This window comes from Myotis daubentonii, chromosome 3 (genome assembly GCF_963259705.1).
Source record: "Myotis daubentonii chromosome 3, mMyoDau2.1, whole genome shotgun sequence".
In the NCBI taxonomy this organism is placed as follows: domain Eukaryota; kingdom Metazoa; phylum Chordata; class Mammalia; order Chiroptera; family Vespertilionidae; genus Myotis; species Myotis daubentonii.
Genome location: NC_081842.1, coordinates 196,736,773 through 196,752,701, shown reverse-complemented (window position 1 = coordinate 196,752,701; position 15,929 = coordinate 196,736,773). Strand labels below are relative to the sequence as shown.

The 15,929-nt window shown below is 39.4% G+C and overlaps 1 protein-coding gene across 2 annotated transcripts in view; it reads right to left on the bottom strand.

Annotated features, from left to right (window-relative positions):
* PSMB2 (proteasome 20S subunit beta 2) overlaps nt 1–10,926 on the bottom strand; it is a 40,143-nt gene extending 29,217 nt beyond the window's left edge. Inside the window, exons 1-3 of one of the 2 annotated variants that reach the window (XM_059690222.1) lie at nt 10,714–10,926; nt 2,379–2,501; nt 194–264 (exon numbers count right to left, since the gene is read on the bottom strand). In XM_059690222.1, the coding sequence (XP_059546205.1) occupies nt 194–264; nt 2,379–2,501; nt 10,714–10,804 (285 nt within the window). In that variant the 5' untranslated portion in view covers nt 10,805–10,926. The remainder of the gene's footprint in view (nt 1–193; nt 265–2,378; nt 2,502–10,713) is intronic. The other variant, XM_059690223.1, reaches the window with a different exon arrangement.
* Between the last annotated feature and the right edge of the window lie 5,003 nt (nt 10,927–15,929).

Sequence of the window (15,929 nt, the reverse complement as noted above, 5' to 3'; positions counted from 1 at the left end):
TTGTCTCTAGGCTTTAATTAGCAACCACATAGAAAGAGAAAACAAATCTAAAAAGACTAAATAATGAATGAGTAGCAATGGGAAGGGCTCAGGAAAGCCAAAAAATGGCAAAAGTACTACTCATATATAATGGAATATAAAAGAAGCACAGATTTTTCTGCTCTTATCCCAGGCTGCCTGCTATATTGCTTACCCGACTCCGAAGACAGTCAGCCAGGTTTCGGCGTGTGAAATTAGCTGCTGCTGTGGGAGACAATTCATAACCTGGTACAAGAGATAAACAGTCATACTTATAGTAAAGCAGAAGGAATAACAGTACCCCAAATCATTCCACTACTCCTTTTCTTATAGGAGTGTACCCTTTGTACACTCGAGAATATATAAAGTACACAGAATAAGGAGTACAATCTTACTTCTTGTCCCTTTCCCCATCTAACAGTTGTGAAATAGCTGATTAGTACTGACAGTAATTCTTGGATACAAAACAGAACCAAGGTGACATTTAACTATTCTATGTGAGATCAAATTAACAGCCTTGCTTAAGCTATTTATTTATCAACAGACTGTGGTTTCCTCTGTAGAAGGAAAAAAAAATACAAATACATAGGTGTTGAAAAAAAAACAGGAAAGAGGTCTTGAGATGCCAAATTTTTTGTTGTTAAAAAAATATCCTTACTGGAGGATATTTTTCCATTGATTTTTAGAGAGAGTAGAAGAAAAGGGGAGAGACAGAGAGAGAGAGAGAAACATTGATGTGAGAAAGACACATCGATTGGTTGTCTCCCACATGCACTATAACCAGGGCAGGGGATCGAGCCTGCAACTGAAGTGCCCTTGAATGGAATCAAACCCAGGACCCTTCAGTCTGGGGGCCAACGCTCTACCCACTGAACCAAACCAGCTAGGCAGCTCAGTGGATAAAGCATCTACCCTCGGACTGAAGGGTCCTGGGTTCGATTCCAGCATGTGATTAGATTATTCCCCACAACATTTTAAACAACAATGTCATATCAGGAAGATTTAGATTAAAATTTTTACAAATATGTACTGAACAGTTATGTTTCAGGGTCTATGCTAGGAGCTTTCACATATATTAATAAATTTCATCCTCACAAATCTACTAGTTCATATTAAATCATAATGGAAGCAACTCTGGACAAGCAGGAATACTTTCCAATTCTCCACCAAATCTCCTAAATACAATTAAGGATTTGACAGTTATCTTAAAGGCAGAAAAGTCTGATGCCTGACCACAGCATATAGATTTTTCTCTTTCCCTTATTTTAGCTCAGTTCTTAAACTTTAATATGCATAAGAATTACTATGTAAGGTGACACACAAAATTATGCTTGATAGGTAATTTAAGGGTTTAAAGAGTTTAAATTTTAACCACATGTGACTTTTGTATTATTCAGACTTCAGATCCTAAAACCTATGTAACAAACAACTCTCTCAATTCTTGTTTACTGTTCCTCCCTCTCCCAGGACAGACAGTTAAGTACTGTTGTAACTACTGTAGTTCAGAAACATTATTGGCATCCTTCACCTGCCATGTAGGCATAAAGTAGAACCACTAAAAAATAATTCTTAAAAGATTCTACTTGCTTAAGTCTAAGTTCACATGCTTTAGGTTCCTGACTAGTGGGGACTGAGTCTTACTCATCTTTGAATTCTCTGTGGTACTAGGCAGAATGCTTAACACAGATGAGGCCCTCAAAAATATTTATGAATTGAATACATGATGCTAAATTTGCTGCCTAAAAAACTACACGAATGGATATCTAGTCATACAATTATAGTGAAATTAAGTCCCTTCACAGCTCCACATTATACCAGTGCTGTGTATAAAGTGTTATTCAACTGTGAAGTAACTGGAAGTAAGGTTCTTTCTGCTAAAGTGTCACTATAAATGTTCCTGGATCAAAGGACTAGTGGCTAATACTATTTGATAGGGGGGCTTTCCCAGTGGATAAAAGTTTATTAGCCCCAAAGAGAACTCACGGAACATCTCACAAAAAACGTAATTATCTTCCTACACAAAAACATGCTGAAGAGGCAAGGCAGGACTCTTTTATGACATAGTAAAACTCCTACAATTACATTGAGCTTTAAATTTACAAAGCATTTTCATACATACTATTCATTAATATTACAATTCCATTTTAGAGATAAGGAAGATAATTATAATGCTTCCCTTTTCTGAATTTTTATAGAAAAATCTTTACAATCTGAAGAAGAGTCTAAGTAAGGTTTCAAAAATAGGAAGACTCAAATAAACCTATGACATTGGTCTGCTCATGTGTAGAACTGCCAGTAGAGAAAATTCAGTTCAAAGTTAAAAACAAACCAACCAAAGCTACTTTCTAAGTGTTACCCACCATTTCGCATCTTATAAAGTTGCACATTTTTCTGAATATATTCTGCAAACTGTACAGTGTCTCCAGCCTCTCCAACACATAGGAGTAAGATTTTTTCACTCATCTTAAACATCTTGTCATGATCTGCTCAAAGAAAAACACAGTATTAGACATTACCTTATCAGAAATTTGCTATTACAGAGCAATATATAAACATTTATCAATTACTACATTGAATAATTTGACTAGTCACTGGTTTTAGAAGACTTTAATGGGCAACCGTATTAATCACTTTCCCTCTCCATGTTACAACTATCAACATATTTTATTAATTGTCAGTTTCAGTTGGTGACTATATATGAAAGATGTCAATTAAAAATATAGTTAAAAACATTTAAGGGGGGGGGGGGGACCAAGATGGCGGCATAGGTAAACATCGGAGATTGCTGCCTCGCACAACCACTTCAAAAATACAACTAAAAGACGGAAAGGACATCACCCAAAACCACAGGAAGGCTGGCTGAGTGGAAATTCCACAACTAGAAGGAAAGAGAAAAGCATACCGAGACTCAGAGGAGGTGCGGTGCGGAAGTGAAATACTAAGGTTCGGAGGTGCGTGCAGAGCTGGCTGGCGGCTGAGGGCGCGGTTGTCTATCTCAATCGGGAGGGAGGCTCAGGCCCTGAGCTCCAGTTCCGGGCAAGTCTCTAGGGACCCAGCTTCAAATGGGAGAAGCGGGACTGTCTGGCATCGGTTGGAACTCAAGGGCAGCTTTCTCTCCGAGGTTTACAGCGGTTGCTGAGACACTGAGAAGCAGAGCCTCTGGGGACCGGACTAAGAGCAGCCATAACTGCTCGCTCCGCCCACCCTGTTGATCCCCTGGGACCCGCCCTGCCCAAGCCTTGCCCAGAGGCATTTGTGGGATAGCCTCTGGCAAAGGCTAGATTAGCACCTCCCTAGAACAGAAGTTCTCTCACTGCAGACACAGCTGATTCTCACAGCCAGTTGGCCTGGAGGTCAAATCCCTCCCAGTGTTACCTACAACAATCAAGGCTTAACTAAAACAAGACTGCACACAAAGCCCACAAGGGGGTGCACCAAGAGTGTCTACCTCAGGTAATTGGGACACTTAGTACAGAAAGCCACTCTATTGACACAGCGAAGCATAAAAAATGCCGAGACAAAGAAACAGGACACAAATGACAGAACTGGAGGAAAGCAGGCTGCTGGATATAGAGTTCAAAACCACACTTTTGAGGTCTTTCAAGAGTCTTCTAGAGACTGCCGATAAATGTAGTGAGATCCTCAAGAAATCTAATGAGACCCTCGATGTTGTGATAAAGGACCAACTAGAAATTAAGCATACACTGACTGAAATAAAGAATATTATACAGACTCCCAACAGCAGACCAGAGGAGCGCAAGAATCAAGTCAAAGATTTGAAATGCGAAGAAGCAAAAAACACCCAACCGGAAAAGCAAAATGAAAAAAGAATCTGAAAATACAAAGCTAGTGTAAGGAGCCTCTGGGACAGCTTCAAGCATACCAACATCAGAATGATAGGGGTGCCAGAAGATGAGAGAGAGCAAGATCTTGAAAACCTATTTGAAGAAATAATGACAGAAAACTTCCCCCACCTGGTGAAAGAAATAGACTTACAGGTCCAGGAAGCGCAGAGAACCCAAACAAAAGGAATCCAAAGAGGACCACACCAAGACACATCATAATTAAAATGCCAAGAGCAAAAGACAAAGAGAGAATCTTAAAAGCAGCAAGAGAAAGAAACTCAGTTACCTACAAGGGAATACCCATACGACTGTCAGCTGATTTCTCAACAGAAACTTTGCAGGCCAGAAGCGAGTGGCAAGAAATATTCAAAGTGATGAATAGCAAGAACCTACAACCAAGATTACTTTATCCAGCAAAGCTATCATTCAGAATTGAAGGTCAGATAAAGAGCTTCACAGATAAGGAAAAGCTAAAGGAGTTCATCACCACCAAACCAGTATTATATGAAATGCTGAAAGGTATCCTTTAAGAAGAGGAAGAAGAAGAAAAAGGTAAAGATACAAATTATGAACAACAAATACGCATCTATCAACAAGTGAATCTAAGAATCAAGTGAATAAATAATCTGATGAACAGAATAAACTGGAGAATATAATAGAATCAGGGGCATAGAAAGGGAGTGGACTGACTATTCTCGGGGGGGAAGTGGGTGTGGGGGTGTGGGAAGAGACTGGACAAAAGTCGTGCACCTATGGATGAGGACAGTAGGTGGGGAGTGAGGACAGAGGGTGGGGTGGGAACTGGGAGGAGGGGAGTTGGGGGGAAAAAAGAGGAACAAATGTAATAATCTGAACAATAAAGATTTAATTTAAAGCCAAAACCGGTTTGGCTCAGTGGATAGAGCGTTGGCCTGCGGACTGAAAGGTCCCAGGTTCGATTCCGGTCAAGGGCATGTACCTGGGTTGCGGACGCATCCCCGGTGCGAGATGTGCAGGAGGCAGCTGATCGATGTTTCTCTCATCATCGATGTTTCTAACTCTCTATTTCTCTCCCTTCCTCTCTGTAAAAAATCAATAAAATATATTTTTTAAAAAAAGATTTAATTTAAAAAAGAAAAGAAAATGGAAATGAGAAAAAACAAAACAAAACAAAAAACATTTAAAGGCATTTGAAATGCAAAGAACAGAATCAATCAAGGAAACTGAAGGAACCAAGCCAAGGGCCACTATTTTTAGGCTCATGATTACAAAGCCTTAAAATGTCTCTACAAATACAAATATTAGTTATTATATTTACACACATACAAAAGCATATATGAAAAGAACTGGTATTACAATTAAAATTAGGGAGCCACCTCAAGAAAAAAATATATCACCTTATATATCACCTTAAAAAGTAAACCACCTCCATTTCCAAAGCAAAGAGACAATTAAAATGATTGACAAAGCAAAAATTCTAACAAATATTGCAACACTAAGCTATTTTAAAACACCTCAAAAATCCCAATACTCTTATCTAGGTGAGCCAGACTCATTCTGATTAGATAGATAAATATTCAGATAGCAATTAGTGCCTAAGGAAGAAAACTCCATATTGAGTCCGTAGGTTCAGAAAAAGCTTAAATCTGCCTATCTTAACTCTCACTTTCACTTTTCATTTTTCAAATAGTGCTGAATAATCTTCCCTGGGAGACATGTTTCCTGTTTGAAAGCTTCTAAAATGTCAAAATCCCTTAATAGGATTTAAAGAACAAAATGCTACAGTCAAATACAGTATTTTACTGCAAGTGTTTGAGTTGTGGGTACCAGTAATATGGCTTAAACCTTGCAAACACACACACACACACACACACACACACACACACACACTCACACCCAGTGCTTATAGACAATATCAAATTGCTTTGAAACTCCTAAACAAACACATTTTTCTTTTGTTACAGGCTACAGAAGATTTAAAGTTTGCAAACTTAAAAAAATAAAATTTTACCTATAGCTGTATTATCTATGCAAAGAAAAAGGACCAGAAAAGTATTAGATGCCACTGGCATCTAAGTTCTTGCTAGTAGCAAAAGTATGGTCAATTTTTATTTCCTTATTTGCTTATCAGTATTTCCTAAACTGTCTATATTTAATATGTGTCATTTTTGTAAGAAAACATCTATAATAATAAAAGTGTAATATGCAAATCAACCGAATGACCGAACAGCAGAACGATCATCCTGACGATCTTCCAGATGACCACGCTATGACAGGCACTGGCACCAGGCCAGCCATGGAGGGGCTCTGTGATAGATCACATCAAAGAGGGAGGCCCAGACCACCAGCCAGTGACACTCTGGTGGGTGTGCAGGGCCGGCCAGTGATCGCCCCGCAGAGGCCCAGGCCAGCCAAGCAATTGCACCCCATGCCTGTCGCCCGCAGAGGGAGGCGAATGGTGGGGGGAGGGGGGAGCAGTGCCACACAGACAGCAAGCAGTGGCAGTGGCAGGGGTGGGGCCAGCTGGTGCAGCCAGGGGAAGGAAAGCCCCGATAGGCCCTGATCACTGGCCAGGCCTAGGGACCCTACCCGAGGGGTTCCAGATTGCGAGAGGGCGTAGGCCGGGCTGAGGGACAACCACTGAAGCACAAATTTTGTGCACCAGGCCGCTAGTTACTTAATAAGTTTGCATTATTTTCATAGTGAGAAAAAAAGCTGTTCTTATTTTTTTGGGGGAAACTTGTTTACAAAGTATTTATGAAGAAATTAGAGGTCTGATGCATAAAATTCGTGTAAGGGACTCAGCCCTTGCAGCCCTGGCTTCGTCCAGAAGGTCGTCTGGCTGTCCGGTCTAATTAGCATATTATGCTTTTATTATTATAGATGCTAAAATTCTAGGCTAAAATGCTAAAGCTGTTCAACTCTGAAATGAACTTAATACAAGGCCAAAAATGTTTTAAAACACCAATTACCCGTCCAGTGAGTAGTGAAGAGAGATATAAAAACAAAAGTGATAGATGCTAAATGCTTCCTGAGTTGTGCAGAAAACAGCCTATGTAGCTCTAGGGAATTTCTGGTCCTTAAAGAACTTACAAGATCCACATACATGAAACAAATGGACAACAAAATGAACATCAATGTACAATTCTGTGGAAAACAACTGGACTAGAACCCAATTGAACATAGTTATAATCTGGGCTCCGCACTCTGAAATTGGGCAAATGGTTTCCAAGCATGCAAAATGGTAACACTATCACTTTCTGCTACCTTAACTCACGGTTGCCAACATTTCAGACCTCACAGACCACCAGTTGGAAACCGCTGACCTAACTCATAGGTAAGAAAACTGTACATGTACAATATTATTAAATTCAGTGTTACACAATGTAGTTCAATTATACATGCTATAGTAACTAATTCAGAAAAAAAGAAAAGAGCATTCTGTGTGGTTTGGAGTACTCTGAACAATTCTATATAGGCCAGGAGAGAGACATGAAATGTGGCATATAACCAAATTAAAGAATTAGGCCACATTAATAAGCAAGTACTCTCTGGGAAAACTGGAAGTATCATTCTCATTTTATACTTGGAAGAAAAAGAATTCCAAAATATTATTCACTTTCAGCATTCTTGCCTACCCTACACAAACTTCTTCATGAGCCCTGGCCAGTTTGGCTCAGTGGTTAGAGTGTCAGCCCAAGGACCGAAGGGTCTCGGTTTCAATTCCCAATCAAGGGCTGTGCCTTGGTTGCAGGTTCCCTGGCCCCAGCAGGGATGAATGCAGGAGGCAACCAATTGATGTGAGACACATCAATGTTTCTCTCTCTCTTTCCCCCCTCTCCTCCCTCCCTTCCACTCTCTCTAGAAATCAATGGAAAAAATATCCCTGGGTAAGGATTAAAAAGGAAAGAATTCCGTTATGAAATGAAAGATAGGAAAAAGTCCACATGCCAATTCCAAAACATTGATTTTAGAGGGAAAGGAAGAAAGAGAGAAAGGATGATCAATGTGAAAGAAACATCGATCAGATGGAACCTATAGCCTGGCTATGTGCCCAGACTGAGACCCTTCTGTGTATGGGACAATGCTCCAACCAACTGAGCCACACTGGCCAGGGCTATCACAAAAATATATTATATCAGAAAAGACCATATGAAAAATTAGACACTGATTTGACTGCAATTATTTTTAAATATTTTAAAGAATTAACTCAAATTCACTTTTCTTCCACACTGCAGTGATCATTCTTTTCTCTGAATACCCCTAGGACTTATTCCCAAAATCATCAATTTAAAAACTAACCTATATGTTCATGTTGACCAATGTCATCCCAATAAGTTTAATAAATTTTTTTTAAAAGGGAAAAAAAAACCCCTAACCTACTATTTACTAGTCATATCTTTTATCATACAAAATCATCTTGTATGTATTTCCTTGTTTTCTTCTTTTTTAATGTGTTTTCATTGATTTCAGAGAGAGAGGGAGAAGGGGCAGAGAGAAGAGAGAGATAGAAACATCAATGATGACAGAGAATCATTGATCGGCTGCCTCCTACACATCCCCTACTGGGGATCGAGCCTACCACCTGGGCATGCACCCAGACTGGGAACCTCTAGGTGCATGGGACAATGCTTAAACTGAGCCACTATGGCCAGGGCTATTTCCTTGTTTTCTTAATGTCTTAGACCACTCTATGGATTATATATAATATGTTGCATCTCTTATAACACCTAGAAGTACTGTGTATATACTAGTAAATTGGGTTAAAGTACATTCTACTTTTCAATGTGATTTAATATACATTGTAATAAAACAGAAACCTGTAGCCCTGGCTGGTTTGGCTCAGTGGATAGAGCATCAGCCTGTGGACTGAAGATTCCCGGGTTTGACTCCAGTCAAGGGCACATGCCCAGGATGTGGGCTTGATCCCCAGTAGGGGGCATGCAGGAGGCAGCCAATCAGTGATTCTCTGTCATCACTGATGTTTCTATCTATCTCTCTCCCTCTCTGAAACCAATAAAAATAAATTAAAAAACAAAACTAGAAACCTGTAAAGGTACTTAGTTATTGCTCTATTTAGACACTACTTCATGCTAACATCACTTGCATGCCAAAGGTCTTAGTAGTCAAAATAATGGATAGACTTACTCTCAAGACAAATTTACTCCCTTGGGAACAATGGTTTATAAATAGAATGTCTATAAACTAGTTATGCAATTGTATATAGTAATTTGACTTGAGGAACAATCCACAAACATAGATGTTTAACAAACCACTTTCAGATCTCTCTCTTCTTCAGAAAGACCAAAAATCAAGCAGAGTCCCTTATGGTTCTTTCCATCACCCCAAGTGATGTCAATCAAATGCCTGTCACTTACAAAAGCAGTGATGGACACTTTCTACCCTTTTTCACAAACTTCAGGAAACCGCAGATTTAGTAATTTTTCATTCTTTAAACCCAAAATGAACTATTATCTGCCCTCAAAGCTTTCCCTAATCTCTAGAACCAGAAAGATCCCTTCTTACTCTTACCTAAAAATAATCTCTTCTATGTCTGCTCTACCTCAGAAGTTTGATTGCACTCTTCTTATGCAGCATACATTTCTAGCTTGTGCTACGATTATTTATACACATATCTTAGTCCCTTGTTCAACTGTAACTTCTTTTAAGATAAGGGCCACATCTTTCTTATTCTTCTTTGTATCCCTTAAGTACCTAGTAATGCAAAGGGCCCAAAATCTATTTCTCAAGTGAACAATAAATCACCTGAGCTGAAGTATAATACTTTTTCAAAAGTAACTTTCGTGTCTCTGGTCAATCACGAAAACACATTCTTAGATTTCACAGATCATCAACCAAAAAAATCTTTAAACAATTACTGAGTACTGACTATGGGGAGACAGCATGTGCCATATAGTAGTTATGTGCAAAACATGGAGTCAAACTGGGTAGGTTCAAACCTGGGTTCTGCCACTTGTGGTCTTAGCCAAGTTTCCGAACCTCAACAGCTTAAAACTAAAATCTGTAAAGTGACGATCTAATAGTGCTTATCTTAAAAGGTTACATGAAATTAATGGAAATCACTTAAAACAGCGCCTGATACATAAGTGCTTAGTGTTATTACTACTAAGTATTTGTTATTGTGCTAAGGATTTGCACAAAACTTTTTCACTCAATCAATCCCCCCAACAAGCTTGTGATTTAACGGTTTTTTATGAGTTTGTTTCTGCCAAACTGACCACAATTGCCAGGAAGCAGGATCTCAAATGCTCCCTGATTTAACAGTTGAGGAAATCGGGGCACTGCGAAATAACTTATGCATTCACAAAGTAAATAAGTGACAGGGCTCTGGCCTCCGAGCTCCACCAACTACTTAAATATAAGAAAAACGGGACAGTTGGTGTCCTGGAAAACTGGAAAAGGAGGATCTGCGCTGAGACACAGGAGGATACAGGCAGCGGAAGAGAAAGCCAAGTTTCTAGTCCCACAGTCTCACGCTGCCCATGATCCCACCTCATGCTGCCAGCAAACCAACCGCATTTGTAGCGACATCAGTAATTTCTGGGTCTAGGGAGCCTGGTGCTCGGCAGGTGTTTAAAGACTTAAAAACGAAATTCCCTTAGGCAATTCTCGCCTGGAGCGCTTTTAGCGAAGGCCAGAGCAGAGCACTGACCACGGAGGCCTGGGAGGAGCGAATGTTCAGGCCCTAAGTTGTCTGCCAGTCTCCTAATCCTAAAAAGTAAGCAAGTGGTGATCAGGACAGGCGGGGCTCCAACTCCCGGACCTCCCTGGTGTTCACCCAACACCCCGCCAACTTCGCCCGGATGCCCCTACACCCAGGCCCGGCCGCGCCTCCCCTGCCTCCGCTCACCGTCCTTCATCTGGACAATACTGCTGGCGGCCACTCGGTCGGAGGCGACAAGGACGTAGTCGGGGCCCTGTATGCCGATGAGGTACTCCATGATGGCGGGAGGCCGGGGGCTGAAGGCTCAACAGGACGCGGGACTCGCCGGCTTCTCGGCCGCACCGGTGAGACAGCACGACCGACCGCAGTTTCACTCTACGCAGGCGCGCGACTGCCCGGGCTACCGGCGCTCTCGGATGACGTACAACTATCGCGAGAGTTTGGAAGTGGGCGTGGCGTCGGGCTAGTCAACTCTGTGCTCGTGTCCTGACCTTTGCCTTGGAGGGCTTTGCGATGCCGGCTGTACAGGTCTTTGCGTTATGTATGGCCAGTTTCTTTAATTATAACATTGAGCTTAAAATTCGCTTGAAGATGAAGTCGCACACTATATGTAAAGTGCCGAGCACATGTGAATGCCAAAAAGGCGTGTGTTGCTTGGTAAAATATCTCCCCAAACCCCTTCCCTACAAATCAGATTGGAGAAAAATAAACTTAAGTACTCTTAAGTACCCTATTTATGTGTTCCACTAAAGTAAAATATGGTCGAGTGAAAGATATAAGAATAAAGACTAAAATCATAAAAACAATGGAGGAAGAAAGAATAATTTGACAATCTTTGGAAGTGACATGTGTTTATAAGCATGACAAGGAACCCAGAAACAGGAAAAGATTGGCAATATGGCTACATAAAGTCTCTCTGATAAAAGTCCCCATATGTTAAAACATAAATATGAACTCAGAATGTTTTTCAATATATGAAATAATTAATATCTATAACTTAGAAGGCATTCTTACAAATCAATGGGGGAAAGATAGCACAATTTTTAAGTGGCAATTCACAAAAGAAGCAACACAAATAACCAAGAAACATGAAAAGATCTGCAACCTCATTGGTAATTAGTCATATGAGACATAAAAAACACTGAGAAATTGTAAATTGATGGTAAGAATATAAATTGTCATGTCCTTTTTTTAAAAAAAGCTTTATTTTTATTGTGTCATGATCTTTTTATAGAGGTCAAGTGGATATTTTTAAAAAGGTAAATGTACATAACTTTTATAAGTGTCCTACACAAATATATGCACAAATACCCAAATATTTGTATGCAGAGATATTCATTGCAGCAGAGCAACAGCAAAGAGGGGTGAGGACCAACTGAAATATCCATAAGTGAAGAAATTGTTATATACATTTTGTACACTCATGCAATGGAATATTATGGAGCCATTAAAAAGAATAAAATCAATCTAAATTCAATGTGGCCCAGATATATTAAGTGAAAATTAAAATGCATTCCTATGTGTAGCATGATGCCATTTTTTAAAAAGCCTGCAGACCAAAGGGTCCCGGGTTCAAGGGCATGTACCTTGGTTGCAGGTTCCTCCCCCGCCTGGGCCCTGGTCAGCGCATACAGGAGGCAACCAATCAATGTGCTTCACTCACATTGATATTTCTCTCTGTCTTTCCCTCTGTCTTCCACTCTCTCAAAAAATCATTGGAAAAATATCCTCAGGTGAGGATTAACAAAACAAAACAAAAAACCCCCACACATATATATGAATATGAATGGAAAAGATATATTTACAGATACTCCAACCTCAAATTATATGCAGTTGTTACCTCTGGTAAGAGTGATTAGAAGGAAGGCTTTCAATTTTTATTTTATATACATCTGTATTGTTTGTCTGTTTTACAATGTTCATGTATTACTCATTTTTTTTAAAATAAGAAAACGCACAGCCATTCCTTTATATCTTGCAGCCATCCTGGAAAAAGCTGAAATATTCCATGATTAGTTTCTGACATGCACAATTCAGTCTTCATACTGGCCATACTAGCTTCCTGAGAAATGGAAACACAATTTCAATTATATCTCAAATGCAACTATGCAGTTCATTTGCTTCTGTAGAAATTTGTAGCCCTTACTCTATTCTGAATGTTTCTTCCAGCTCTCTGCCCATGAAGGAACATGGACCCTGAGGAGTTTGGGGCAGCCCATCTATCATAGGATGGATGCCAGGGGCAAGGAGGTCATTAAGTCAACCATCCCACTATGAACACAGATGCATCCATCATCTTAGAAATCCTTTTCTTAAACACCACTGGGAAAGAACTCTCTCAAGTTTTTTTCTCTCTCTCTCCCTCCCCTCCCTCCATCCCTCTTCCTTTGTCATTCTGTGTTTGTGTCTTTTTTAATTGCAAAATGTACATAGTTATACTACACACACACAAATATTACAGAAGTGAAGAATTAAATATCTCTCCTTCCACCAAAGGTAACTACCCACCAGGTGTCTGTATCCTTCCAGACCTTTTCCCCTTCCTACATACCAATATTCATTCAGTCATCCACTAAGGCTGCAGAATTCTGAATTGCAAGGTCTACAATCTTTTAAGAAAGGATTCGAGGATCCTGAACGGGAATCAAACTGTGATCTCCTGGTTCATAGGTCAATGCTAAACCACTGAGCCACACCAGCCTGGCTTGAGGATCTTTTAAACTGGTTCTTCTCCAGGACTCTTTTCAAATTCTCTCAACCAAGTTACACCAGATATTCTCTTAACTTCTTGTTAATATAGAAGAAAATGGGTTTTCAACACTCAACTTGTGCTATCTCATTAGGAGTCAGGGAGAATTCCCCCTTCCACTTAAAATCTTAGAATAACTGACCCTTAGAATTAGAAAAAGTGTCTGTAGAGGTTCCAGAAATAACATGCACAGTCAATTTTTTTTTTCTATAAAGGGCCTGATAATAAATACTTTTGGCTTTTCGGTCCATACGGTGTCTGTCACAGCTACTCAATGATGCCATTGTGTGCAAAAGCAACCATAGTCAGTACATAAACAAGTGACCATTTCTATATTCTAATAGAACAAAAGCAAGTATGGGGGGAGGGAAGAAATGGGTTTGGCCCATGAGCTATAATTTGCTGACCCCTAATGTAGTAGGAAGCCTGCAAATTAACCCCTAACTCTGGTTCCAGCTCTATTTATTCCAACGTTGGTGTACAAACCATTAAGCCTCAATTTCTTTCTTTATAAAAGGGACATTCAGAAGGGAGATTTGCTTTGTATTTCTCTTGGCTGGTTTTGTGAGCAAAAGGACCATATCCTAATGCTTCATGACCTTGGAGAGTTTGAAAGCATCTTAAAGACTATAGCCCTAGCCGGTTTCGTTCAGTGGATAGAGCATTGGCCGTACGGACTGAAGGGTCCCAGGTTCAAATCCAGTCAAGGGCACATGCCCAGGTTGTGGGCTTGATCCCTAGAAGGGGGCGGGCAGGAGGCAGCTGATCAATGATTCTCTCATCATTGATATTTCAGTCTCTCTTTCCCTCTTCCTTCCTCTCTCTGAAATCAATAAAAATATTTTTTTTAAAAAAAGAAGAAGAATGACTTGTAGTGTATCTAGAGAACATGGCCATGATATGGGAGGCTACTGGCTTTGTCAAGCTTGACATGGAAGCATCAGTGCAGCTCACACTCACAAGACTCTGTGAGCTTAAACAACAGGGTTGGGACACTATTAGACTAGAGATCAGAGGCTCATCCCTAAATATTCAGGGAATTAATGTATTGAATACAGTTGATGCCTTGCTCATATCCATGTTACCTACCTGTGGTAGTTGCTACCCCTCAGCTGCTATAAATGTTGGTCAATAACTCACAATAGTTTATTTCACCAAAGAATAAACCACATGGGAGGCATCTCCTCAACCACATGGGAGGCATCCTTGCCTGGGAGGCTATGTACCTACACCCACCCCCAGCCAATGACTGGTTGACACAAGATAAAAAGTCAATTCTCTTAACTTAAAACAGGATAGTTTGTCCTTTAGAGTTTCCCTATGGGTCAATCTAAAGCAATCTCCAGCCAAGACCATATTCTTTCTTAGCTCCCCTTCCCCCCAACATCAATGATGAGAGAGAATCATTGCTTCTGAGAGAACCCCCTTGCTTCTATTAGTCCCTTTCTCCTAAGAACACTCCCCAAGTAAATGGCTTGAATAAACATTCTCATTTTGGTTCTGCCTCTAGGAAATTCAACCTCAAATAATTGGTACCAAAAATGATCCTAGAAACGTATAGAATGAAGTAAAAGCAGTTCTAAGAGGGAAGGTCATTGCTATATAGGCCTACCTCAAGAAACAAGAAAAATCCCAAATAAACAATCTCACTCTAAACTTAAAGGAACTAGAAAAAGAAGAACAAACAAAACCCAAAGTAAACAGAGGAGGGAAATAACAAAGATCCGAGTGAAAATAAACAAAATAGAAGTTAAAATACAATAGAAAATATCAATAAAACTAAGAGCTTGTTCTTTGAAAAGGTAAACAAAGTTGACAAACCTTTAGCCAAACTCATCAAGAAAAAGAGAGCCACATAAATAAAAGTATAAATGAAAGAGAAGTTACAAGTGACACAACAGAAATACAAAGAATCATTAAAGAATACTATGAACCAATTATATGCCAACAAATTTAAGAAGAAATGGATACATTTCTAGATGCATATTGTAGTCCAAAGCTGAATCAGGAAGAAATAGATTATCTAAACAGACTGATTACTAGCAATGAAATTGAAACAATAATAATAATAATTAAAAACACCCTCCCAACCATACAGGATCAGACAATTTCACAGTTGAATTCTACCAAACATTAAAAGAAGAATCAATACCTATTTGTCTTAAACTAATTCAAAATTTTGAAGAGTAAGGGACACTTCCAAACTCATCCTATGAAGCCAGCATTACTTTAATATCCAAATCAGACAAAGACATCACAAAAAATAAAATTATAGGGCAATATCATTGATAATAAACATAGATGCAAAAATTCTCAACAAAATATTAGCAAACTGGATTTAACAATGCATTAAAAGAATTATATACATGACCAAGTGGGATTTATTCCAGGGATGCAAGAATGGATCAACATTCATAAATCAACCAATGTGATGCATCACATTAAAAAAATAAAGGGTAAAAATCATATGATCATATCAATAGATGGAGAAAAAAATTGACAAAATTCAACATCTTTTTATGATAAAAACTCTCAACAAAGTGGGTATATAAAGAACATTCCTCAATGTAATAAAGGTTATACATGACAACCACATACCTAATGTACTCAATGGTAAAGAGCTGAAAGCATTTCCTCTAAGATCAGGAGCAAG